At 46.0% G+C, this 27837-nt stretch overlaps 8 protein-coding genes across 8 annotated transcripts; 7 read left to right on the top strand and 1 right to left on the bottom strand.

Moving 5' to 3' along the window:
• Positions 1–9311: 9311 nt before the first annotated feature.
• SARC_07942 (hypothetical protein) lies at positions 9312–9647 on the bottom strand (the record flags this gene model as incomplete). The annotated part of the gene is made up of 1 exon (XM_014298105.1): positions 9312–9647. One exon carries the CDS (start codon positions 9645–9647, stop codon positions 9312–9314), a length of 336 nt encoding a protein of 111 aa, XP_014153580.1.
• A 2197-nt stretch (positions 9648–11844) lies between these two features.
• On the top strand, positions 11845–12204 carry SARC_07941 (hypothetical protein; the record flags this gene model as incomplete). The annotated part of the gene is made up of 1 exon (XM_014298104.1): positions 11845–12204. One exon carries the CDS (start codon positions 11845–11847, stop codon positions 12202–12204), a length of 360 nt encoding a protein of 119 aa, XP_014153579.1.
• An 824-nt stretch (positions 12205–13028) lies between these two features.
• Positions 13029–13308, top strand: SARC_07940 (hypothetical protein; the record flags this gene model as incomplete). The annotated part of the gene is made up of 2 exons (XM_014298103.1): positions 13029–13211; positions 13261–13308. 2 exons carry the CDS (start codon positions 13029–13031, stop codon positions 13306–13308), a joined length of 231 nt encoding a protein of 76 aa, XP_014153578.1.
• Positions 13309–20985: 7677 nt separating this feature from the next.
• SARC_07939 (hypothetical protein) lies at positions 20986–21823 on the top strand (the record flags this gene model as incomplete). The annotated part of the gene is made up of 3 exons (XM_014298102.1): positions 20986–21054; positions 21421–21476; positions 21664–21823. 3 exons carry the CDS (start codon positions 20986–20988, stop codon positions 21821–21823), a joined length of 285 nt encoding a protein of 94 aa, XP_014153577.1.
• Positions 21824–22204: 381 nt separating this feature from the next.
• SARC_07938 (hypothetical protein) lies at positions 22205–22621 on the top strand (the record flags this gene model as incomplete). Its single annotated transcript, XM_014298101.1, has 1 exon — positions 22205–22621. The coding sequence occupies one exon, from the start codon at positions 22205–22207 to the stop codon at positions 22619–22621; it is 417 nt and encodes a 138-aa protein (XP_014153576.1).
• Positions 22622–22754: 133 nt separating this feature from the next.
• On the top strand, positions 22755–23195 carry SARC_07937 (hypothetical protein; the record flags this gene model as incomplete). Its single annotated transcript, XM_014298100.1, has 1 exon — positions 22755–23195. The coding sequence occupies one exon, from the start codon at positions 22755–22757 to the stop codon at positions 23193–23195; it is 441 nt and encodes a 146-aa protein (XP_014153575.1).
• Positions 23196–24085: 890 nt separating this feature from the next.
• SARC_07936 (hypothetical protein) lies at positions 24086–25207 on the top strand (the record flags this gene model as incomplete). Its single annotated transcript, XM_014298099.1, has 2 exons — positions 24086–24619; positions 24677–25207. The coding sequence occupies 2 exons, from the start codon at positions 24086–24088 to the stop codon at positions 25205–25207; spliced, it is 1065 nt and encodes a 354-aa protein (XP_014153574.1).
• A 1524-nt stretch (positions 25208–26731) lies between these two features.
• SARC_07935 (hypothetical protein) lies at positions 26732–27109 on the top strand (the record flags this gene model as incomplete). Its single annotated transcript, XM_014298098.1, has 1 exon — positions 26732–27109. The coding sequence occupies one exon, from the start codon at positions 26732–26734 to the stop codon at positions 27107–27109; it is 378 nt and encodes a 125-aa protein (XP_014153573.1).
• Between the last annotated feature and the right edge of the window lie 728 nt (positions 27110–27837).

Here is a 27837-nt window from a genome sequence, read left to right as displayed (position 1 = left end):
GTGTGTGTGTATGTGTGTAGACAGTACATATATACATGTATATACATATCTAAAAATATTTATATATTCAACTGTGCGTCTGCGTTTCAGTTTATTCAGCGTCTCTTTGTTTTTATATATTACTGTACTGAATATCTTGGTGTATTTCGTAGTCCTCATAGCTATTCTGTTGAAATTCCCATCAGAGAGAACTATTCTGAACAATACTCAGGGTCATGTGCTGTAATTTGCGTTGAGAGACGTTCTCACATATCTGTACAGTTGTTACTGAACTCGAGGGGTAAGGCGGGTATAGTTGTCTCATGTTCAGCTAATCGCTTTTGACGTAAATAGTTGATGAGTCTTAACTCTCACATCTGCACGGATGAGAAGCTAACTACCGTGCGCGTCGAGATTGGTCGTTGACTCTGACTATGAAAATGTAATGATTCATATATGCTCAAATATGTGATCACTTTTATAAAAATGTCGCACGGATTGTGAATATGGTCCAGTTGGATTTGCAACACATGCCCATGGCGACGTTTACGAAATAAAACATTATATATTTAGACTGATCAGCTATCAGGTCTAGATTATCATCTTGGTCGACTCGTTCAATTTTTTACATATTTCAGTGTCTGAGTATGGAAGAGTGTTTGATGCAGTACATGGATTTGAAAAGTAAATTATTGTCGAGTTTGTCTTCAATGGATATATTATATATCAAGGTTGTGGAATGCGACAACAATATTATTTATTAGGAAAAATATGACTTCTTCCAAACAAATCTATGTATGTTGTAATGAAACTAAGTTTAACCGCTAATTGTATATAAGGGGTCAACCGATTCACGCATCCATGTGTGGAAGTTCGGTCATATTCAAAAGTTACTGACTTTCTACAATGCATCATATTCCTTATAAACCTATGCGCTATGAGATGTATACCTATAGATTATCGAAGAATCCGAAAATAAGTGATAGCTGTCGTACTTTTCGGGAAATCGTTATTTCGGAGAGGGGAGGAAAGGGTTGATGAGCACTGGGAAAATTGGGGAGATAATCGCAAGATATCTGTACTATCAACCCTTAAGGGTCAATTTGAGTTGCTATTCCTATTACTTTATGAATCACATGCCAGAATGATCTGAACGTAGACTGTATGTGACATTGGATCGTGCACGAACACGCTTCTACAAGGTAAAAATTGAATGATATTTGCGTACGATTTGCTACGTATGAATAATATGCTTTTGAATGATATTTGCGTACGATTTGCTACGTATGAATAATATGCTTTAGAATTCACAAATTGGGATTTCACTAGTTGGTCTAGAATCTGCCTGTGTATTCTGACCAGATCGAAGTGTGTCATCAACTTCCACCCTTCATTTGAAAGCGATAATCACTTTTATTTACTTATTCCGGACATCACGGATGGTGTGCAGCATCAAAAGATAAACTCACGTGCTAAATTTAAATACATGTGTCCAATTAAGCCGGTAAACTGCAACTATATGAACCCCCTGAATTAGTCGGTAGACCGCAACCATGCGAACGTCATGATAAAGTCGGTAGACCGCAACCATACGAAACCCCTATGAGTCGGTAAACCGCAACCATACGAACCCCCTATAAGTCGGTAAACCGCAACCATACGAACCCCCTACGAGTCGGTAGACCGCAACCATCCGAACCCCCTATGAGTCGGTAGACCGCAACCGTACAAACCCCCTATGAGTCGGTAGACCGCAACCATACAACAATCCAAAGGTTCATTGTGCGAAACAACTATTGCAGTGACCATAAGGGTGTGGTCCCTGTTTGTAACTTTGTGTCACTTCTTTTTAGACCTGATACGCACACATTTTCCTATGATAATTATAGCTTAGGCTGAAGAATTACAGCTTAAGCCGATTAATTAAACTGATGCAATATAAACTTGCGTATCGTCAGTTTACTTTTAGGATTTTCAATTCTGGGGGTTTCAGCCGGAGTATATAAATGGATATGACTGTATGTGAGCTGCTGTGCAGTGTATGGTGTTGTGTCAGGAGACCCATATATTAACACAGCTCAGGTGTTAGGCATGAGAAAACTGTGGGACAACAAATAAGATGGTATGGATATCTGAGTGTGTGAGAGGATATGAGGGCTAACGGCGTGTAGTCAAATACGCGAGTTAACAATATCTCAACGTACTCCTTTCCTACAAGGAGAGACGTTGTATCTTTATTGAATTATAAAATGAACCATAGGTTCTAATATTTGACATGTGTATAAAATTGGTCATAAACCCGAAACCAGGGTTTATGACACTTTTTCAAATAAACCTAAAAACGTGAAATAAACTAAATAGAGTATATCTGACCACAACCCCCCCCCCAAGCTGAAGCACGGTACGTGTGCCAGCTTCAGAAGAGTGAAGATATACTCGCTATACATAGGACGCTGGTTTAACCTCTACGAACAAGAGGGATCCGCTGGCATTAAGATAACTTGAAATAACGCAAATTAAAGAAAAGAACAATAAGAATGCTGCACAACCATACTTGTTACACTGCTTCCCGTCGGCGCTTGCGAGAGCGTGTTTGTGTATCCTTATGGTATGCCACGATGTCATTAGCATCGTCAAACGCCTCGGCCGTTTCTCGGGTAGGATTTCCTTCACGCCAGCGCACTAGGTACTCCGTCTGACCAGTTTTATCATTCATGCGATGTTTAATGATGTGTCGGAACGCAAACCCGTCCTCACGCCATAGACTCTCGTCCAGGGGTGTGGATCCGTGCTCCTGTGGACCATCCGTATAAATCCAGCCCGAACCGGTCGACCCTTGAATTCCGATGGAATCGAACCATCCCGATGAGCAAGGTCGTACCCCTGTCCGTTCCGGCCTTAATTACATATGGACCAAACAAAGGGCGCATGGCCTTCGATGTGCGCCCTTCCGATTTGACCATCACCACATCGCCTTCCTCAAAGTGCACCAGATCGAAGTTCCTCATCAAAGTGTCCGTGTATCGCATCGTCAGCCTGTGCAACATTGGTAAGATCGTATCCTGGAGGCGATCTAGGCGTTGTAGACAATCTGCATACATTACTTCTGGTATATCGCCTTCCACTGTCCCCTCGTGGACCCTACTCAACATATCAGGGAGAACATTCTTTTCTCCCGGAATGTTGATATAGTGAAGTTAAACGGGGCTATAATGTAGTGCCAGCGTTGTAGCATCGGATCAACTTCAACTGTGTATTCATATACACTAGCGCCTTATCGTCCGTGAATGCTGCGAATCGCTGCCCGTCGATGAAATCTCGGAAGTGTGTAAGCCCATATACAAGCGCCAAGAATTCCTTCGTTGGCGTGGCGTAATTATGTTGTGCCTGATTAAGAGTCTTACTGAAGAACATAAGGTAGCGCTTCTTTCCCTCCACCTACTGGAACAAAGCCCCTCCGATGCCATAGTACTGGCATCTGTCTCCAAGTTCAGGGGAATATCCTCCACTGGGAAGTGTAGAGCCACCGCGTTAACAATCGTCGTCTTCATAGCCGCCCACGCCTCTGCGTGGCGAGGCTCCCACCTTGTCCCAATCAACTCGTTAAGTTTCAGCTTACAGAACTCTCGAAGTGGTGCTACTATGTGCGCAAAAATTGGAAGATGTTCGTGGAGGAAGTTCGCAAGACCTAGCGCCGATGCTATATCCTTGTAACGCTGCGGGGTCGGCCAATCCAGCTGCTCCGCCTGCTTCTCGAAATCAATATCAATACCTGCTGCTGACACCTTCTTTCCGAGAATCATTACCTCCCTGATCGCAAAGTGACATTTATCAGGATTCAACTTGAAGCTATGATATGTAAGACGGCGAATCACCTCTGTAACCGTTGCCTTATGCTCTTCATAGTCGTCACCCGCTATCACTATATCGTCGATGTAATGGTTCACGGGGAGGCCATCCAAGATTGTGCTCAACGTCCGTTGGAATTTCTGGGTGATAACGTGCAGACCGAATGGCGCCAATGTAAATGAATATTGGTGGCGCCCATGGGTGAAGCTAAACAAGTACTGAGAATCTGGGTGAATCGGCAAACGATGATACGCTGCTGAGATATCCAATGTTGTATAATACTTCTTGCTCTGTAACCGCGATATGATCTCGTTCATCTTGGGGATCAGGAATTGGTCGCCTGGGATCAGAGCATTGACTGCTCGCATATCGAGGCAAACTCGTACCTTCTTGACATTCCCCTCGCTATCAAAGGTCGGTACCGCTAATAGTGGTAAATTCACTGTAGTTGGAGTAGTTTGCTTGATAATGACTAAATCTCGTAGCCACTTCTGCACCTGTTCTTCCACGCATGGTATCCATAGGTCTGACACAAAGTTCCTAGTTGAACGACGCATGTTCATTGCTTGGTCTCTAGTGACCGGTATGGTCACCTCACTTCCTTCCAATCAGCATCGTGCGCTATCTGTAATCGCTGCATTCGCCTCTAATATTGATTTTGGATCCTCCCGGATGCCGTCAGGCTCGGTTAAATCTGGGGCTTGCCGTCTAGTGATCGGCTTCAGTAAGTTATCCAACTCTGTCGGATCTATAGGTGCTAACAGAGATTGTAGTCCTCCTAAGTATAAACCTAAGCCAGGCATAATATCTACCCCGATGATCACATCGATGCCTACCGGTAGATTCCTGAGCTCCAAGGAACCGTTAGTTATAACCGCTCCATATCTAATTGGGATGCTCTTCGTCATCCCCAGTCGCCGAGTACGCGCCGCTTGATCCGCCAAATAAATGTATGAATCAGGAGGAGCCGGAGATATCGGAAGGCCTAGCGCCTCTGCGGATGCCTGCAAAATACAACTTCTATTTGCGCCTGAATCTACCAGGGCTCGGAATGTGCGACCATTCAACTGAACTTGATCACACACCCGTTGATCTGCTGTTAACTGTGGGTCTTTTATCGCCTGTACCGAGTATCCTGTATACGCAAACGTCAAAGCTATATCATCGTCAGACACCCTGATATTACAAGGTTGATCTGATATGGGAGACCATTTGGGGGATATCTTATCGTCTCCTGTCAGATCACTCACCCCCATATCACCAGAAAGCAGCGCTCCAATATGTAGATCCGTGGCGGTAGGTGGGGTATCCCACGCCGACGTGTCTGTGAGACTATGGACCTATGGTTGCGTCGTGTTGTCGCCTCCCACGCTCCGTACCGGTGGAACCGATGGTGTTATCGTTGTGGAAGGTGTTACTGCACTATGCGGTCCCGGGCCACGTTGACGTGTCTCTGACGTGCGGCCACGGTTGTCCTGGGTCGCTGCCCTATAGTTATGACAGCGAGGAATGTGCCTCAACCCTGGTGGTGCTTGTGCCTGGCACCCGCCACATGTTGTTGTTGTATTCGACGGTGGCATGCGCTGTTGCCACTGTTGTGTCCCTCGTGGAGTGGTCATATGCGGTGTACGAGCTACCGTCCCACCCCCCTGTTGATGATCGTTGGTATGTGGTCGTCGTTTCGACATCCGCGCCGTAGTTCTTGTCTGTGCTTCTTGAATATCAGGACTGAGAAGCTGCAACAATTCGTGAGTCTCCATCAAGTGCCACTTGGCGTGCAGTTGTAGCGTCCGCTTATATGTACGAGACCCAAGAGAGTCTTCCAACAACTGCACAATGCAGTGGTTCAAAAGGTTTTGCTTGAATTCCGCATCCGTCTGGCTGCGTTCGTGGGCACGTCTGTGATTCTCCATTAATTGTGTCATCTGTTCCATAATAGGTACATTTGACACCTGAGAGTGTCCCTTCGCCAACTTGCGGGATGTGGGGTCGACTGTCGCTTGAGTTTCGCGAGAGCAGATCTGTGTTATCTGCAACTCTGGAGTCCAATTAAGCAACCGTTGGTGGTTGGACTTGATGTAATCTAAAGTAGACTGCTCGGTCTTGAAGTGGCTCAGAACCTTATAAAACCACCGTAAACTCCACGCCGTGTCTAGGCCCGAGATCTGTGCGTTCTTCAGCGCCTCCACCAGGGCTCCTTTAGTATCTCTCTCGAATACATTGTGTAGTTGGTATCGGTTCGACGGCCATTCAGGCCAGCTTCTCGGTTCTCGTGGTTCGTGCTTGGTTACGGGGTGCGAGTCATGTGTGGCTCGTAAGGTTTCTAACACCCCTCTCAGCGCCTCGGCACGTAGAAGATCATCTGCATCAACCGCACTGCACAATTCTTCCGATAGTCGAAGCATCCGCGCATGAAGCGCTTGGCGATCCGCCGCAATACTCTCCGGTGTCGGAGGGGTCACCCTGTCACCAGCCGTTGGTGGGGATACCTGTGTCGCAGGGGTCGATAACACCGTGTGTTCGGGTATCGAGTCTCGTAGTGCCTCCGCCTCGAATCGTCGATTCTGTCGCTGAGAATGAACCGTCTCCGATAATCGATCACGACGGTTTTCCAGCGCCTCCGGCCCATGAAGGTCTTGTGCTGCTCTTTGCTGCGCATGTACAGAATCTTGTAGGGAGATCGCCGCCCGTGGTGTATCTGAGTCGTGAGGTTCCATCCCTTGGGCTGGGGCTTGGTATCCGACTCCGTATCTAACCGGACTGCCTGGAATCCTGAACTCTAAACGTTTATTCTCCCCAACTGACTCCGGCGGCTGACTGGTACTAATACTCTCCTCCTGGCCCTGATCTGGAGAAAAAGTGGTCGGACCTCCTCGAGGTCTCTCTGCCTGCCGCTGAAGGTGTTGCAGCCGCTGCTCATATTTCTCCAGCAATTCTTGCTGTTTCTTGGATTGTGCATTGCTCACGTGTTGACGGCTCTGACGGTAAGGGCGTCGCTTCTGACGAGGTCGAGTCTGTCCTTGTTGGTGTAGAACCCTGCCACCGTCATTCTGACGCTTCTGTCCCATATCACTACAACGCCATGTGTGGGCGCTCGGAGGTGACGACTCGTTGCTTTCGCTCGGCGATGCTGAGACTCAGCCAAATAACGCTCTGGTCGCCTGAAATGGTTCGTCTGCCTCCCCTCGCTGGTCCTCAGACAACCCTTGGTCTCCCTCTTGAGATAGGCCAGCTCTACGCTTAAAACCTCGTAGTTGGCTCGTACTACGTACATGTTGCTCGAGTTCCAGACCATGCTGCCGACGACTCTTACGGGTGCTCGGCATTGCAGTAAGGTTACGGTGCTTGTATGTCTAAGTCGAGAATAATTTATCTTTAACCTATTTATCTGTTGCTTATATATGCAACGGATGGCACCTCTCTTGACACACATGTACTTCTCAATTACATCTGCCTACTCCCAGAGTCCATGGACTCACTACTCCTCGTGCAGATTAATTGCATGGAGTAACTCTCCTTCATTGCTCTTTGCTTTAGACTCATGCTCCCCCTATGGTCACACGTCTCATGCTCCCCCTATTGTCGCACGTGCTTCTTTTGTCTACATACTCGTTCTATCTATCTAGTCCCGACCGTACGTGTTGTCTACCTATTCTTTCTCTATTCCACCCATCCTGCATCTCTTGCTCCTCTTACTTCTTCGCTGACAGCTGTTCTGTCGCGCATACTCCACAATGTGATGCTATTACGTGTCTCATATCGAATTTTGTGGTATTCTTCTCACACCTATACTTCCACACTTATGCTGCTCATAACTAGTCGCTATCGTATGTTACACTTATACGAGGCCAATACACAATGATTCACTTCCATATACGTACCGCTAATATCTACTGATCCCTTATCACACACCTCATGTACACTATTTCATATTTGCTCATTACTAATGTTCACACCTTCCTATCAACACTCATCTGCCTATAGACTCCACCTGTATTTCAGTGTATTGTTGTACGTCTCCTTGTTATCCATAGAGACTTACCTTGTCCATAGCAAACTTCCCCTGTCCAGTGTTCTTCGTTCATTTCCTCGTCATGGTCATGTCCCCAAAACCTCGGTGTGTCTGGTACACTCACTATTCGTCGTAACCTCGTTGGAAGTCCTGCTTGTCGTCTCCTCCACACATTCGTGTATTCCTGTCTCTCGTCACTACTTATTGTATTAGAGATGTACCATCTGGCTGATCTCTGCCGTCTCATGTCTAGGGGTTGATTCATTTCACAGAGCGATCCGCGTGGTGGTGACATTTCTTCATTTGGGTAGCCTTTTGCTTCGTTGCCTACATCGGAGTCGCTTCCTGAGTTTGACAACAATGATGGTAGGCTCAGTTCACTACTACCGAACCCGGTATCCTCGCTTCCCAGCTGTCGGTCTGTCGTGGACAGTCCTATGGGTGTATTTCCCTCTCTCATGTGACTTCCTGGGGGGTTTCTCCATTGTCCTGATATTGACGCTCTTATTCTAGCGAAAAAAATATGGGTCATTAATCTGTCTTCTTTAGACTATGTCGGTTATCACTTTTCTTCAATAAATTACAACTAATAAGCTTGTTAAAAATGTAGTCAAATACGCGAGTTAACAATATCTCAACGTACTCCCCTCTTACAAGGGGAGACGTTGTATCTTTATTGAATTATAAAATGAACCATAGGTTCTAATATTTAACATGTGTATAAAATTGGTCATAAACCTTAAACCAGGGTTTATGACCCTTTTTCAAATAAACCTAAAAACGTGAAATAAACTAAATAGAGTATATCTGACCACAGGCGGCTTTTCCACCGAGCCACCAAGTCGTAGGCAGCAAGTTGCACAGTGCAAGTTTTTCTTGAACAAAAATCTTCACTACTACGGTCTTATTGGACAAAAACATGCGTTTGTTTTCAACTCGAGCCATCGGAAGCAAATTTCCAATAGGATTTGAAAATTTCGGTTTTTATACCATGTACAAATTTTGATGTCGCTGTTTATGTCAGGTAATGAAAAGCATAAAAGATTAAATATCCCTATTGTTCGCTGCGTCCGTCCATTCCTTAACCTTCTCGGCACGGAATGTGGGGACCTGAGCAAACGCCAACGCCGACCCGACCAGGGACATGCGTGACTGAAGAGTGCCCGGGGAGAGCCTCTTCCATTCCCGCGCAAAAACTTGCGAACCGCAGGAGATAAGTTGTATTTGACCCGCTTGTCCTTACGGGTATACGCCTTCTGCAAAAGACCAAAGGCCGAGTTAACTAGACCCTTCCACGTCTGGCCCTTCTCAGTGTGCCGATGGTGGTGCAACACCGCTCTGCGCCACTCGATCGGTGCCTTCCGAAAGAGGGACCGCATGAATAGCCACTGCTCGTAATCGCCGAGAATACCAAATCGACTTCCTGCCCAATATTTGGGAAAATGGGAGATATATACGGACAGAGCTGGGTTCAGTGGCGACTGACTCCTTTGCCCTGGAACGAGATAGTGTACGTTACCGGGCCATCCTGCGACCGTATAGTAGCAGGGCCTTTCCATTTATCATCCAACTTCGGACGATCCGGGGAAGACTTGAATTTAACCAGAGACCCGGGAGCAAGTTCTTGAGCCCGCTTGCGAACCCTATTTGCCCTCGCCCTTTGCGCTTCCTTAGCATGCTGGGTGCACTGGAACGCTGCATCATCACGCACTAAGGCATGGGCAGAGTCCTCAGTGGCCAGGAGGCAACATACGTCGGCTTCGAAGTTGAACTCACGCTCCCCATCATATACACGGTTGGTAGCCATCGTATATGGGGCGAAATCTTGAGTGGCGGTAGTCGCAGCATTGTAACAGTTGCAACCAAGGGACCCAATCACCCTCATCCTGCGCAGTCATAGACTTGAGTATCTAATCCTGAGCAACCTTCACCATAGCTTTGGCTGCACAATTGGCTTGGTGATGGTCAGTGGTGACATCGTGCTTTCCCCTGCCTGATTGCTTTGCAAAGTCAGCAAATTCCTTGGCCATGAAGACAGAATCCTTGTCACACGTGTACATTTTGGGTTGACCCCAAGGATGAACAACTTCATTTTTGAACTTAATAGCCTTACGAGCACTCTTAGTGTGAGATAGTTTTACTAACACCATCGAAGTGGCTCTGTCCACCACCAGCAGAAGATGAGTATATCCCGTTAAGGTCTTAGGCAGAGACGCAAAGTCCATGAACACATGGTTAAACAACCCGCGCGCACGCTTGGGCTGCTGGAGTAAGCCCAACTCCTGTGCACTATGCGGAGCCCGTAACTAGCAACGGTGACACGATCGCTTGATCACTCGGACCAGGGATCGCAGGCCGTTCCATCCATAAAGGGTATACAGCTTGCCCATCAGCTTGTCAGTTCCTGTATGCATATACACTCTGTGGGTGGCCGCAATGACACTGTAGACTTCCGGCCAAGAAAATATGAAGCCCCGAATCCGATACGGAGAAGAGCCTTCCATGGCACGCTTGACTGACGGTTCGACCTTGCCCTTAGATTTGGGCAAGTCCCTCTGCACAGCTGCCTGGACTTGCCCATGTCGGGCACTAGCCCTGTGCACACGCCGATCAGGTATTTTGCGCTTAGGTTCCGTGCCCTGCGCAGCCTTTCGCTCGATTGAAGACAGCTCCACGGGAGTGGGTTGGGGGGGGGCACCGTTCGCGGACTAGTCCGGAGAACCGAGTGGGTGGCGTCCCCAGCCACAGCTCCTGGAACGAACGCGTCACGCTGACGCCAAAAATCCTTAGTATCCTGGAAATTGGCACCCTTGGCCGATAGCCTACACAACAACTTAGTACCCCAGCGAGGTGGCATCTCTTCATGTCCATAGCGAAAAAAAGACCCCTTTCTCCGGAGGAATGATGATGGGCTCCCGCGACAACAAAGATAACATCAGCTGAAACCTTGGGGAATCAGGGAGATAAGGACACGTTAATGAAATGTCTTCTTCATCCGCGATAATCTTCGCGCGGGACAGCGGCCCACGGGCAATTCATCTCAAAGTTGAGGAACGTCCATAATTTGGAGAACGCACCGCCCTCCAAAGAGGGGGAGAAATAAGAGGGCAAGTGGTTATTGCCTGGGAATGGGTATCCGGACCCCAAGCCTTATAAGCCACATTGAAATACTTGTTATTGGCCATATATTCATTACTGTGGAGAGGACCAGGCGGGCGACCGGGTACCGCCACGTAATTCGCCGCACAGGGGTAGCTGTTCGCGCCCCAACCGGATCCATCCACAGATCCACCTTAGTTGCAAGGCGGCTCAGCATATCCGCTGTGCCGTTGTCCTTACCCACCCCACACATGCAAGAGATAACCATCACGGTCCCGACAAGCCTCCTGCCAGCGTGCCTGCCGCCGGCCACGGCTTACGGTGCCACAGGGTTAAAAGTGCCTGATGGTCCGTGAAGATTGTGATAGGGTGATGAGAGTTACCAAACACAATCCAATGCTTCCGAAGACCGTACACCTGCACAAGCCACTCCTTGTCAGTTACGTGATTGTTGAGCTGGTCCGGTGAGAACTTGGAGGAAATATACGCCACTGGCCAGAGTTCCCCATTCCTCAGCACACATATCGCACCACCAAGGCCGATATGCCCACAAGCATCAGCGAACTGATAGAGCCGGTCACCCAGTTCCGGCGTAGCAAGGACTGCACATGTCTTCAGACGCGCGTTGATTAAATCAAACGCGGCCTGCTGGTCAGCACCCCACTTAAATCGCACTCCATCTTTGAGCAAGACTGATATGGGCTTCAAGATCTTGGGAGGAACCGACAATATAGCGTTGCCAGAATGCCACAGTCTGGTACCAAGATCGCACACGGTTCTGGTTGACGGGACGGTCAACTTCATTGTGAGATAAAAATACAACATAAATTGTGCACAAAACACTGTCATATAAGTATATACGTAAAACATGGAGACATACAAAACTCACAAGCGATGCTGTTCCAATGACGGCAGAACGATATCGGGCACATATTGCACGTTCACGTTTAGCACAGGAAGCGTTAGAACAGCAGAGATTACTGAATGAGATGATGCAATTGGAATCTCTGCAGGAGAATTCCCGACCCAGTTTACATTCGAATAGGCGACCACTTGCTACCATACATCCAGATGACAATATCATACCAGTAAAAAGGCGACACACTAAGGTGAACACTACTGAGATGCAGCTAGAAGAGAAGATAGCGGCTCTTAGCAGATCTGCTGCTAAGTTAGCAGCGTTGGAAGCAGAATTTGACCAACTACGTACTGAGATGAAAAGTGTAGAACAGGAACACACGACAGGTCTTCAAGCAAAAGATTGAATTGAGTTTGTTGGAGGAAAAACTCAATGAGAAGCAACATATTTGACGGGATGGCGAAGACTTTTAAAGAGACTTACGTTTACAAACTGACGTACGAGTATGTATATAAGGATGTAGAGAAGGTTCGCTTCTGGACAGGATTTCAAATTCCCGCTAAGTTTCTGGCTTTTGCGGATAATATAGAGGAATATGGTAAAGCATTCAGACCCGGACGAAATACACTGACTTTTCGGAACGCCCTTTTGTTGTGGTTCGCCAGGGTTAGGTACAACTTAGATCAAGCATCCTAACACACTTGTTTGGATTAATTTGTACACAGACCGTATCAAATATTCTCAATGATATGAATGCAGTACTTTTGGGTTATATCCGTCATCCTGGTAATGCACCGATGACTTTCTTCAACAAGGCAACTGTGGATGCACTACGGCTACCTTGCTTCATGGACAAGCATCCAAAAACATAACTAATTGTCGATTGCACAGGTATGTATTCGTGTGTCTGAAGAGCGCTCAATATGTTAACGTAGTACTTTGAATGAATATATTGTATGCACGTATATTATAAATACAAAGGGATTGCATCATACTCAATTATCAATAACACATATTACTCCCTTCACTGTTGTAAAGTTCTTCATCTAGACTCTGTCCAATCTAGATTTCCAAAAGGCAACAAATAGCAAGTACAAACATCATAATACGGTAAAAAGGCTCGTGGGAATGTCAGCCGCCGGACACTGCACATATGTGTCTCCGTTGTATCCCGGCAAAATAAATGATCGGAAAATATCTCGGATATGTAGAAAGGCTCTATACGTGAAGATGTGGCCTGGTTCCGCCGCGATGGGTGATAAAGAATTTCATATAGCTGATTTACTACCGGCTGGATGCACATATAACGTACCTCCGATGTTGCGCAAAGACAACCAATTTACTATTGCGCAAAATCTAGAAACGATTGAGATTGCATCTTCGGCTAAACTGTTCAGGATGTTGGCGCAGGAGGTACGTTTGGTAGATCCGCACTTCTTCACGATTTTTTCTTCACCGATAGTATATCACCCATAGTGAGGAGGGATCCAGGGTTATAAACAGAACGTAGTTTAGTCGAATAAATTAAGTTATAAATTTATATGTTACTTTACTGTTTACTTATCTCTTAAGTCTCTGATACATCCTTGTTCTCTGAAATATCGTCATCTAAATCTAAATTGAATAGTGCTAAGTCTGCAGCTAGGTCATAATCCTCGGCGGCTTTTGTGTCTAGTTTGTAGTAGTGGGCAATGTCATCATACATGTATCATCTAGGGACCAGAATATCAAAAAGCCAATCCAAATCCCAAAACCCAGAATCATCAAATACTGAGCTTGGAATTAGGATTGGAATACTTATGATATTAGAGTCATCATAAATATTAGCGGTAGAACCGGTAATATATATACCGGGACTCCCGCGTGTGAGAGAAACACTCAAGTAAATCCTGAGTCTAGTGAAAACACAAATAAAGACTCAGTTCGGTTCTCTCAGACTAGGGAATTTCTTAGCTGAGATAACCGTACTTGAGAAGAGGTCTATTGTATCCTATTGTCTTATACCTTTCAGCTGCTCTCCATACTCTACATTATTTACAATATCTTTACTTAGATAAGTCAACTGACTTCCACCTAACAAAGCAAGTGACAAGTGAAGTACACAATAAGTATCTAGTAATACCGAATAAGCTCTATTTCAGTTTCAAGGTAAAGATACAAAGAAGAAGTTTCAGCAAGTCAGCCAAGGAAGCTAGACAAGAAAGAGGAGGCGAATAAACGTGTTCCCACCAGCTAGCCAGCCGGGGCCCAACAAGAAGTGAGTGGAAGAAGCAAAGAAGCGAGCTCCGGCATAGACTCACTAGTGAACAAAAAAGGGAACATACAAGGTAACAGCATTGTGTACTGAATATTTGGGGTAAGTGTACTATGTTAATAGAGTGTTATCAAGTATAGAGAGGTACAAGTAAGTACCAGCGTGAAGGCATAAACTAGTGAAAACTGAGAAGCTATCAAGGTGATCGATCTATCAATGTTGAGCTTTTTCAGGAAATTTCAGACAAGAAACCAAAATGACGTTAGACTTTCAAAAAGCACATCACTACACGTACACAGAAGTCTCTCTAGACGAATAGTAAGAACACAGAACACGGTAAAGACAACATTTATCTACGATTCAATCAGCACAGTGCAATATAAGATTCAATCATCACATTATAATGTAACAAGCAAACAACAAGTGAGATAGAGCATCTATGTGTACACATTATCTAGAGCATAAGAAGAGTGGACACAACACTAAAAAGACTAGTTACCAGATAGGAGGATCGATCAATTAAGAGGATCAATAAGTTCACAAGAAGCATCACTTACATTTCAAAGTAATTTATAGTATTGAGAATCTTAATAAATAAAAATAGAGATCGGAAGATCCAACTAGTGATAACAAAGAGGTATGCCTTAGCAAAAAGTAGCTCCCAAGTCAGGAGATATTCATAGTGAATCATAGCGAAGTTCTGAGTACAATACTCAATATCAGAAGTTAAATTAGAAGGTGCACACAAATCGAACATACAATCGAGGAACACTAATAGCTAAAACTCAAAGTATACCTATGAGTACAAACAACATACTACCAGAGTACCTCTCAAGATCATATAGCCACACACCAACGGCCTGATCAAGCACAATTATAGTCTAAAAACGATCAAAACAGGACGAAAGTGTGGTGAGCGAGTAACATGATATGGAACACGTAGTGCGGTACACAGGGGAATGAGGAATCAGCACCACTACTTAATACAAGACACAAATAAGGCTTAAGTACCACTCTTTGTGAACACACGAACTTAAGCATCACAATTTGTGATCACATGATAGTCATTAAAACAAGATTCACTGATTTCAAATAAGTGATCTCCATTCATTAACATAAACTAGAGATTATGACAATACTTCCTACTAGGATATGAAAAGATCTCAATATAGAATCATTAGAAGGGCAAGCCATTTCCATACAAACAACGCAGCACTTTATACAAGCTATACAAGATTCAAAACACTCAATCAACAAATCAGAGTGGCAATCAATCAATTACACCAAATGTAGGCTAGCGCATTGAGCTACAAGCAAGCCAATAATACATAAAGTGCACAAAGCATCGCTAACAACGAATGGTCTTCATTGAGGTACAAACAAACATTCAAAAATAAACAATACACAGACACAACAGGGTGAATTAACATCCAAGAGCAATCAGCTCGTCACAAAACAATAGCACAACGTGCAACCATAAACCTGAAGGGCAGGAACACACACAGTACGACATAACACGTACAAAAGCAAAGTCAGGGGAGCACTTGAAAAGCACATAGGTCAAATAACCTGCAGTAGAGAGACGACACACACATACAAGTGACCAATTCAATCATTGGTACACAACATTGAAATACACAATTGAAATACACAATCAATCACTGTGTTTCACAAGCTACAGTCCTAGGAACGGACAGCAAGTGGCGAACAAGAACAGCAAGCCCAAGGACATCGCGAGCCAAACAAGCTTCACAAAAGCTGGCACACAACCAGTGAGATCCACACAAGGAAGCACACAAGCACCAAAAAGGATCACAAGTGAGAATCACTTAGAAACCACACACACAACAGGTGGTGCACACATCAATACATGTGCAGTGACTAAGACCGAACATCAAGAGGTGACGTCAACAGACCGAACTTCTTCGGTGACGTCGACAGGACCGAACTTCTTCGGTGACGTCGACAGGACTGAACTTATTCGGTGACGTCGACAGGACTGAACTTCTTCGGTGACGTCGACAGGACCTACCTTTTTCGGTGACGTCACAAGGACCGAACATCTCATTGAGAACACATGAGGAATTATTTTCTCACATGACGTAATAAGCACAAGTGACGTCACACATGACGAAATAAGCTTTACTAACAAACACCGTTTTTATCCCTCATAAATACAGGGAACAAAGCAACAAGCTACCGCGTCATACAGCACGGTAAACACTTCCAGTGGAAGTGCAGCAAAGCAACAACACTATAGCAGTAAGTAAAACAAATCAAAATTTCATTTCATTTATATAAATAAGCACAAAAGACCGGCGGGGGGGGGGTGAAGTGCGCGCTTTCCCACAGAACCTATATAGAGTATTTAGTAATAATCCACTAACACCCACACACCAACACACACTTCTGAAAATGCCAACAGCAACCAGAACAAGCGTGTACAATGGGGGGTAAGGTAGTGAAGGCGGTAGTGAAGGCGCAGGTGTCGTGGGAGTCAGCCCAATGGGGGAGGCAAGCCCAGACAGTAGTTCGGGTCAGCCTACACCGGCGGGGGTACCCATCGCAGCGTCAGCAATGTGTCTAGAAATAGACCAGAGTATCTGTCAATGCAATCTTGTTCTGGTGAGTCGGTTTGTGTCCAAATTGGAACAGACAGTACCGGTGCCCATACCAACTCTGAACAAGATGAGGGTAGGCATACATAATCAACAGCCAGAGCGTCGCATGCCACTAGTGGATGCGGAGCTCAGACGACGATATGACCAAGCGATCAACAATTGTGATGATGATGAAGAGGACAAACTCATACAAAGTGGTCTGTACATTAGTAAGCTAGAGCTCATGCGTTCCCGGTTAGGAGATCAGATAAATGAACCGTCTCTTGAGAAATTACTCAAGACATCGGAATTTCCCAAGAGGACTAAAGATAGTTTCTTTAGTTTGGAAAACTGTGAAGATATCACAGAGTTCACTACACAATGTAGTTATCTGTTCTTAGCTACGTCAATGCCATTGTGTCAGTATCCAGCGCAAGTGAGAAGATTATTAGATTCCACTGATGCAACGGAGAAAACCAAAGCAGTACTCAATAACATAAGAGACTCTGAGACACAAACGACTAGTCACTTCACTGATCCTGAACAGTTCAATAGAATCTTTCTTGATCGACTCAGATCACACCCAGTAGACTATCTATTGGAGAAGTTTCTCAATGACATGCAGAATAAGAAGATGAACGTCGAAGTGCGCACAGAGCGTGTGCACAAGACAATGGCGATGTTAGAGGAGCGTCACCGCAACTCAGACAAGGAACCCATACACTTCCAAATCCTCCAAGTACAAAGGTACCTAGCACTTAAGTACTATGGACTACAATCAGTAGTGGATCTCCTAATCAAAGGAGACAAGCAACCTGATGGAAGTGAAGGACACCTGTCTGACATAGAACATACCAAGTTTCATACTATGACTGAGACACACATATGAACGGCGTCTGTAACACAAGGAGAGTGTATGTTGAGAGATCAAGCGCGAGCTGCAAATAAGCGCAATAATGCACAGACGAACACGCAAGTGGAGGATAACTCCACGAACGCCAACGAACGTCACAAAACAGACAATGGTTTACAAAACCAGAACAAGCAAGGGGAGCAGACACGGAAAAAGAAAGAAGCACGTGAAGAACGTGCATGCCCCTACTGCCTGGTAATGCCATACCCACATCGGTACAGCGAATGTCCCGATAAGAAAGCAGTCCAAGCCAAGAAGGCTGAGCAGCGAGCCAAGAAAGATGTACAGATAGCAAGACTGTCCATTACATCTGGCAAGGTGGAAGACATCACAGAAGGTGATGAGCACTGAAAACACTGGTGGGCGGAAGCGAACATGATTGATCTGGCTGACAGACTCTATGTATTTACAGATGAAGAAACGTTGTTAATAAATGCAAATGATATAAATTATTAACCTTTATCTTTACTTCCCGCACCACGAGACCAACGTTTACACATTGCTATACAAATAAATGGCAATACATACAATGCACTAGTAGACTCAGGGGCACAACGCTCATGCATGGACAAAAGTGTAGTTTCAGAACTATATCTGTCTGTTAGAGCGCAACCTGGGTATATACAACGAGTACAAACAGATGCAATAATACAACGCACTGGATCAACAGAAGTTTGTGACATTAACTATGGAGGGAGGATGACCTCTCAGTGCTTTGAAGTATTGGACTTACCAGACAAAAAGACACCAATACTTCTAGGTATGGACATTCTACCATACATAGGTATATACATAGCAGGGTTAATCAACCCATTCATACCAACAGATGCAAAATGGGAATCACTCCTCACACCACATGAAGAAGACTTAGAGCATGAACAAGAAGGTTTCAGAGAGTCACTTACAGACCTCCTGGATACCAGTGCGAATATACCTCCTGATGTTCATTGTAACCTACCAGGCTCCACAGTCACGGTACCTGCAAATGAAATCAGCGTCAGACAAATGAGGCACGCTAAAGTCAACTTTGTTCCGCACAAATACATTCCGCAAACGAACGAGAATGTGCAACGATGGCTTAAAGATGGTCACATATACAAACGCGACAAACCCACAACGGTAAACCTGCCGTTGTTATCAGCAGGAGAACATGACCAAACAGGTCTACTCAAAAAAAGTCAGGACATGTCTAGACTTACGTGAGATCAATTATCAATATGAACAGGACAAGTTTGTGTTACCAAAAGTAAAGAAGTGTTACACAACCTACAAGGAGCACAGTTCTTTTCAAAGCTAGATCTTACAGGAGGATTTAATCACTTCCTAGTAGACGAAGCAGGCCAACACTTCTTCGCATTCTCGTGGAGAGGAGCGCAATATTCATTCAAGTCCGCGCCGTTTGGACTACACTCACTAACAGCACAATTTCAGAGAGTCATGGCGAATCTGCTCATAGATATCAAAGGAGTACAAGTGTATGTAGATGACATAGTCATTGCGAGTCTCACAGAAGAAGAACACTGCAAAACAGTTCGTGGAGTAATCAAGCGACTGAATAGCGCAAACTTCCGACTAAATCACAACATATGTGCCTTTGCGGTCAAAGTGATCAACATTCTTGGGGTGAAAGTCACCACACAGGGACTCAAAGCGGACCCTGAGAAACAAAAAAGAATGATGGATTGGCCACTACTCAGAACAAAAAGAGATCTGCACAAAGCAGTGGGACTAGCAAATTATAAGCAAGACCATGTCCTCAAATTTGCCCACACAACGAAACACTTTCGGAACCTAATGAAGGGAAAAATGAATCAGAACATATCCATGTTATGGACACCGGAACTAATCAAGAAGTGGGAAGAACTCAAAGCAGCCATCGCCACTAGCATACCAGATTGATGAGGTGCCGTTTCAAATCATGAACGATGCTAGTGACTATGGCATAGGAGGGTGTTTGTTTCAAGTCATCGATGGAGTCAGAAGAGACATTATCTACTTCTGAAAAGGCTTGAATCCAGCACAACTGTAGTAAAACTCCTTAATAGGATAAACCTGGTTAGGTTTAGGATAAACCTGCTTAGCAGGTTTTAGTTCCATAGAGTCGCACATGGTGAGACTCTACGGAACTCACGTAAACAGTCAAATTACTTAATAAATATACCTGACCGAGGCTCACTGAGCCTCAGTAGGGTTTATGACCGTATTTGACGTGTTTACTACAATTTTTACGGATAGAATTTTAGGTATTTTTATTTTCATTAATTTTATTTTCTATATTTTTATAGGCAAGTATTATTAATATACGAGAATAGAGAGCGTTAGGTCGTTCAACCAAATTACCAAGTCCAATTAGAGCGTCTAAATAGATCATCTGAAAGAAAGGAAATAAGATAACAAACAATTAATTTCTGGAATAGTGGGGAGCATTAGTTCAAGATACCCATTTTTGGCATTTCAACAACACAAGTATTACCCAGCGTCTGCACAGACAAAATAGGGTGAGTGCCAGACCAACACATAAGTTAAGTATCAAATTTGGAACAAATGATTTAGACAATGTTGGTTGTGTATACTGAGTACAAAGTATTACTTAGGAATAACAAATAGAACACAAATGGGGGTTCAGGTTGTGATATGAGAAGGTTAAACCAAGTGTAAATACAGAATAAGATAGTTCCTAGTGAAGAGAAGTAACAGGTGGTGTGTGTTCACAAGTGCATTTGAGACGGACATGCGTAACAGACTAGTCCAAGAATTTGTATACACTATATGTAATATAGTGCAAGTCATGACAAGAGCACACACATAGGCACATGTTATGGTATCGATAAACAGGCTGGAATGAATTAGTTATAAATTTCTAAATAACATGGCACAAATTGTGACAAGAATATAGACATGTGACGGGTGATAGGGTTTAAGGCTATGACACTCGTCCGCGAGCTTGTGATACACAATCTATGTTAGATTGGGCAAGTTATATTGTGTATATGTGTAAAACCACTTGTTGTCATACCAGTTTCCATACAAGTATAGATAAACATGGTCATGAGTACAGGATTTGCACACGAATAGGTCGCACACGTCTAGGCGTTATTATACCCGCCATGACAATTCATATAACATGGTCATCAGAAACGGGCCTTAGCTACACAAGGACGTACCGACCCTGAGGGTGATGAGAAGGATAGACATAATAGATACATCTACAGAATAGAAAGATATGTCTATAAAAGGCTACGTATATAACTATAAGGTATATAAATACATGGAGAACCAGTGCACGTATTTAGAAGATGGGTTGGCGTATACGTCATAGCGTGATGCACAAAGACGTGGCGACAACACAGTGTCCATAACTCTCACACGATGGGCACCAACTAGTAGTTGAGACACACATATAGCCACACAGAGCACGACATGGATGAAGACGAGTCGGATCAGACGAAGGCTATACATTGCGAACTACAGGCCAGCGAGATTTCAAAGGTGGGTAGTGTAACGATGTAACAAGTAATAGAAATAATGGGTAGTGTAACGATGTAACAAGTAATAGAAATCAGTTGATATAATAAGACGAGTTACAACCATGAGATATAAGAATGTATCGACGTACAGGTAAGACAGGTAAGTGCCGTACGAACGAGCGGGGGGATTCGGAGTTATTAAACTCTTAACCACAGACACTCGCACGAGGTAGGAGCAACACGATTCAATTTGGCGAACCACAGCCTCGTTCAGGCATTCCTTTACTTCATTGTTTAATAATGATATGAATATTAGATTTCTATATAATTACGCATGACGATACGACACTTGAACACGTTCTTCTTGTTTCTAAGTGCATTTGTACAGACACACTGGAACAGAGTCAATGAAGAACATATAGCGAACATTGCAACAAATACAAGGTAAGTTCAGGTAAGAAATGTGAATAATTAGGAGGCACCCTAGGTCATGGCGATTAGCGCCAGGTATCTGGAGCATTCTGGTCCATCCACCCTCACCCATAGCCACACAAAATTGGGCCTAAATTCTAAAACTAGTCCCTTTTTTCTTTTCTTTTTGAATTTTGGGGCCTGAGACCCATTACTCCAGGGACCCCGACAAGAGCAAAATTTTCCACCTGGACGAGAACTCCTGGACTCCAAGAGGCAGAGTAAATCAGGGGCAGAATATACTCGGAGGAGCAACAATAACTCGGAGGAGCAACAATAACTCGGAGGAGCAACCGCGGAGTTGGAAAATTGTGGAGTAGGAACACAGGTTTGGAGCAGCGAGCCTAGTCTTTTTCTGAAGCCCAGCAAACTCGGACAGAACGATAACGTTCAACGTTAACAGTTCCGCCGCAATTACGTGGTACGATAAACGTTAACGGAAATCGGGCGAGAACGCAGACGCGGCGCCAAGGCAATACGTTAACGCCCACCACGTTTAACGGCAAGGCAGCCTAACGGCATGCAAATGGGCGAAAGGTATATACAAGCGTTAATGACTCCGTCCTCGACCTGAACCAACACAATGGAGAGGCACTAGAGCGAACGTCGAGCACGCACACGTCCTGCACATCAGGGGCGGACTACTTAAGCAGCTAGCGTATCAACGAGAAGACTACACTCGATATTTCGACACTAGCACGATGACCGCCAACCACTCTGCACCGTACGCAACGGCTACCTCGATACCCAGCGGTTCCATCGCTGAGTCAGCCAGCAGCACCGCACCCGACACTCAACCGACCAGTAGCACCGCGCCGCCGATGCCAGACTACTTGTTCCAACAGCAAGCAGCGATTGCTTTTGGCATCGGTTTGCCACAAGCGCCAGAAGACTCCCCACCAATCCCTACTGGGGCACCAGCGGGTGTGAGCGAGACAGTCCCGCGACTCCCTTTGACCCCCAAAAAAAGGGACGGAGACCGTAGGCACGCAAGGCCTACAGCTCCAACGACCACACCGTCAGGCACCGATCCACCAGCGGCGACCACGACAGATTCGCCAACAACAACAACTACTCACGCCTCCAGCGCATATCTAATGCCCTCCCCCCCCGCGTGATATTCCCAGCAAGAAACCACGCCGGGCTCAAGGAGGGTGAAGAGGCAGGAGCATCCCCCGACGCACTCGACAGGAAGGGAAAGCAACGTTACGCTCCCTCTCAGACATCGACAAAGAACGTCGTAAGAAACGGATGCACAAAAGGCAGCAAAAAACTCATGACACCAACGTGAGGGACGACCGACGCAGCGAACGTTCAGGTTATGAGAGCCGGAGTGGACGACGAAGTGATGAACACTTCACAAGGAGCAGCGATATATCCCAATCACCCCACCGATACAGCGACGACAGGGACAACACGTGGAAACGCCAGACTCGACCGTATGAGGATGTCCACCAGTCGAGACGCAGGGCGATCCAGGATCAATACCCACGGGACAACGAAGGGAATCACGAAGACGACTACGACAGTGAGTTCAACCTAGCCTCTTATTCCGCCCAATCCCATGGATCACGTAGCAACAAGAATAGACGTGTTGGGTCACACAGAGATAGACGACTAGAAACACAGAGAGAGATGCAAGAGGGACAGTTTTGGGAAAACCCCCACGGTACAGTCGCTCAAGCCCAATAAGCATGCCGACTTCGACAACAGTTATTGCGGCAGAGGGACAGGGCACCACAGCCGACACAAGCAGCCGTCTTCGACACTCGCAGTCAACAGAGTATCGCGAACAACTCCACCTCTCGCACCTCTACGCCACACCACGCACCTCTCCACACGACCCCTCCCCGGGGTGCACCGACACCCGTAGTACCGCCTAAGCAGACGAAACAGCAGCAACTAGATTATTGCAGCCTCCTAGAAGCAAAGATAGCAGAATCTGCAGTGTCGCTATGTGAAGCACAGGAGCAACACGATGAGCAACGATGCATTTCTCTGCAGACCATCATATAAATGCTTTGCAAGGAGCAGTTCAGACCCAACAAGAGGCCTTAAAGCGTCAGCATGAGCCTCGCTAATGGCCAGACTGGCCACAAGGAAGGTATCGACTCCACAACGTGGCGGAACGTGACACAAGAGGGGCACTAGAGGAAGCAGTGAAGAACGCACAAGTCTCTGGCCTCGATGAAACATGGGTGATACGTTGGTTTTACAAGGTATTGGTTCACTTTAAGGCGGTCAAACCTACATTGGACTCAATCAAATATAAAAACGAAAACCTCACGAGACTGACGGCGGCGCAGGTGATCGACAGCATCTGCGATCACGAAAGCAGAGCCACGATAGATCCACCGTTCAAACGACTTGCTCGAGGTAACCCCCGAGTGAGAGGTAACGAATCAGCACGGGAATATCTGAGCAAGGTGGTTGACATCCACGAAAAAGGTTGGGACAGAGCCGAAAAGAAAGGAGATTTTCCGCAACGACTTCTGAACCATTGCCTCGTGCAAGGACTGGAAGACTTGACAGGTCATTTAACGTATGAACGGACCCTCCAGCACCACCCAGGATGGGATAGTATGGACACGGAAGAGCTCTTACGAATTCTGAACCCGAACATACAGGAAGCAGATTTCACTATTCGCAATGAGCAGACGGATCCGGTATCTAAGAAAAACTGGCAAAGAGGTATGACCGACGCAACCGCAGACAGGCTACGCGGCTTCACCAGACAGGCAAGGAGACAGCCTCAGAATAGAGGCGTCGCAAACCCGCAGGCACAGAACCAACCTCCAGCAGCAGGAAACGCTGGACGTCCACCTACAACGGGTTGTAATGCATGCCGCACGAATGCGCCACCCAGCTTTCGACACATCCCATCGTGCAGGAATCACTGTTCTAACCAGCGAGTGGGTAAGCCGACATTTCAACAGCGGCAATCTCAACCCACCCTCCAGGTAAACGCGGTCGACGTTCCAGCGCAGGAAGAAGAGGAGGAGGCGTTCAACCCCACCGAGATGCACATTGCCTTACTTCTGCAACACCCAGACGAAGACGAACAAGAAGAATGGGGTGGGGATCAACACACTGAGGATTGGGATGACCTCTCCGACGTCTCTCATTAGGACGTGAGGGTGTCTGACTCTGATGTAACCCTTCTTCTCCCGCAGGGTGCATCGGCAATCTTATCTATGAAAGACCCACTGATATCGAAAGACAACAGGGTGTTTATCAACATACAAGTAAATGGAAAGACATGCAGAGCACTCGTTGACTCAGGAGCAAACAGGAGTTGCATTGACACGGCATCCGCAAAAGAATGGAATTTACCAACAACACCAGCACCAGAAGGAGCCTACATATATTTAGCAGACAGATCGTTACGCACGAAACGGTTGGGAGCTACACTCGCCACACCAGTTCGATATGGGCTAGAGATGTCGACACAATCATTCGAGCTGATGAACCTACCCCCATCAATAACCGTTATCATAGGCCAAGACCTGATGCCGAGTTTGGGTTTGTATAAAGGAGGTCTTCAGTCTCCCTTTGCACCAATTGACGAACTAGACAAACTCTTGGAACCTCTCCCACTCCGGAATGGCCCAGATTTGACAGAGGCGGACGGGATTCGCCAAGAATTGAAAGCGGAACTGGAGGGTAACAAGGTGATTTCGGACAAAGATAATGTCGTCTTGTAAGAAGAGAAGTGCGGATACCCATCACGCAAGAGACGGCGATGAGCATGAGAAGGGAAGTACGTAACTTCGTCGCGGACAAGTGGATCCCATGGATCGACAAGCAAGTCGAGAAATGGCAGGAAGATCTTGTGATCACTATGCGGGATACTCCGACACCAGTCAACCTCCCCCTACTAGCAGTACCAGAGTACATCTAGTCGGAAGAATTGAAGAAGGTCCGGGTATGCCTGGATTTGAGAGCGGTGAACGCACTGATTCCGGCAGACCAATTCATAATTCCGAGGATTAACGACATTACGGAAACATTGAAGGCAAGAGATACTACACGACCTTGGACTTAACGGCAGTATACTATAGGCTGCTAATTACAGCCAGACTTGCAGTATTTGTTCAGCTTTACCCACGGTAAGAGTCAGTATTCCATCACGTCAGCACCCTTTGGTCTGCACATGTTGACGCATCAGTTTCAACGAATCCTGAGTGTCGTGCTGAAAGCCCTACCCGCTTACCACTACATGGACGACATAGTTATAGCAACGGATAACTTAGCAGAGCACACGAAAGTGGTGAAAGAAGTCATCCGCCGACTAACGTACCACAACTTCAAGCTGAATCCAACCAGGTGTCACTTCGCAGTGAGAGAAGTCATGGTGCTCGGTAAGAAGGTCTCCAAGGCAGGCATCGACATCTGCCACGAGAAACAAGCAAAGTTGATCGATTGGCCAACACCCAAGCGTTACAAAGACATTGCCTCGGCACTAGGCCTGGCAAACTTCCTGCGAGAACATACCCCCAACTTCGCCAGGATTGTAGCGCCTTTACGGGAGTTTGTGAAACTCAAGTCGAATGAGGACATCGGGAACAAATGGGAGCCCCGCCACCAAGAGGCATGGGACGCCATGAAGCACGCGATAGTAAACTCGGTAGTTCTTCGCTTCCCAGTGGACGGCATACCAGTACAACTCGAGACAGACGCTAGTAACTACGGTATCGGAGGTTCCCTATTCCAAACCGTGGAGGGGCGGAAGCACTATCTCATGTTTTTCAGCAAGGCATTGAATGCAGCCCAACGCAACTACGCCACACCGATGAAGGAGCTACTTGCATTAGTGTACGGACTTACACACTGCAGCGGTTTCTCCGTACTGGCGGACCACAAAGCATTAATCTACATGAGTACACAGTTGAAGCTCAACCCGATGTTACAGAGATGGCATCATATCGTAGCGCCGTTCAACTTTACCATATCGCACATACCCGGCGAAAAGAATGTGTTGCCTGACGCGTGGTTTCGACTTCATGAGGGGACAGTCGACGAAGAGGATATGGAGGTGTTTTACGCCGAATGCTGGAAACTATTCCCAGACTACTTCAAACAGGCGCAGCAGCTCTTGGGCAAGAACAACGTCGATGTATTCGCCTCAGAAAAGGACCACTAACTGTCACGATACTTCTCTCCGAGAATAAGAAAGGGAGTGCTTTTGAGCACAACTGGAAGCATATCGACGTATGGATGAATCCTACATGGTATTTGATATATCGGATGTTGAGGAAGATCAAGTCCGAGGGAGCGTCAGCCACGGTGTGCTTACCATGGGCACCACAAGCAGAGTGGTTACAATTGTTTGTATCGCTACTCCAACAGGACCCAATCTTAGTTCCGAGAACCGCGCATACTTTCTTGAAGGATGGCAAGATCGCCTGTGGAAAGACACCATGGGCCCACACGGTTATAGTACGAGCGGGCCCAAAGTCTGGCTAACAGCTACTCACCTCGTTCTCGCACAGCCTAGGGTATGCAGAGCCTCGCTCCAAGCAAATATCGACTCCGTTAGATACAGCGAGGCTAATTTCGATCGCCACAATGGAAGTAGCAATGGGAGACAACCCGAGTGCCGATGAAATGAACAGACGCACCCAACTTACATTGAGCCAAAACGAGATTGGACTGCACAGTGCAGATGATTGTGGTAAATACGCGTCAATAACTATATCCCAACGTACTCCCCTCATCAGAGGTGAGTCGTTGGCTATTTATTGAACATTACTCGATTAGCATCTGGTCAATTAGCGCAAGTGCGTATTCGGATCAGAACCCTAAACTGGGTTTATGACCGATCCGCAAATAAACCTTAATAACCCAAAATCGGATATCTAACTACAAAAACCCTGATAACCCTAAATCGCATATCTGACCACAACCCCCCCCCCCCCCCACGCTGAAGCACGGAACGTGTGCGAGCTTCAGGAATGAAGATGTACTAACTATCTGGGACGCTAATTTTACCTCCACGAACAAGCGGGATCCGCTGGCATTATCCCCGAGAGCTAGAGCAGTGTGCTGGCATTTTACCTCTGAGAGCTAGAGGACCCGAGGTGTACGTCTCGAGTAACCCGTCGGTTTGAATACTTGAGACAACTGTTCAGTAGTGACACCATATATGCGTTCTGGCAAGTACAGTATAGAACTATACCTGTGTCGGAGAAAAACTGCCAATAGCAGAAACCGTGCAAAACAGTTAACCCGATGATTCCAAACAGAGCCCAAGGAATTGTCTAGTAGATATCGCTGTTTTATACTCCAGAGCTCGAGTGGCTGGTTTATACTTGGGAGCTAGAGTAGCTGGTTT

Source organism: Sphaeroforma arctica, assembly GCF_001186125.1.
Source record: "Sphaeroforma arctica JP610 unplaced genomic scaffold supercont1.668, whole genome shotgun sequence".
NCBI lineage: Eukaryota > Ichthyosporea > Ichthyophonida > Sphaeroforma > Sphaeroforma arctica.
Note: the sequence above shows the minus strand (reverse complement) of the source record. Positions and strands in the feature narration are given on the sequence as shown.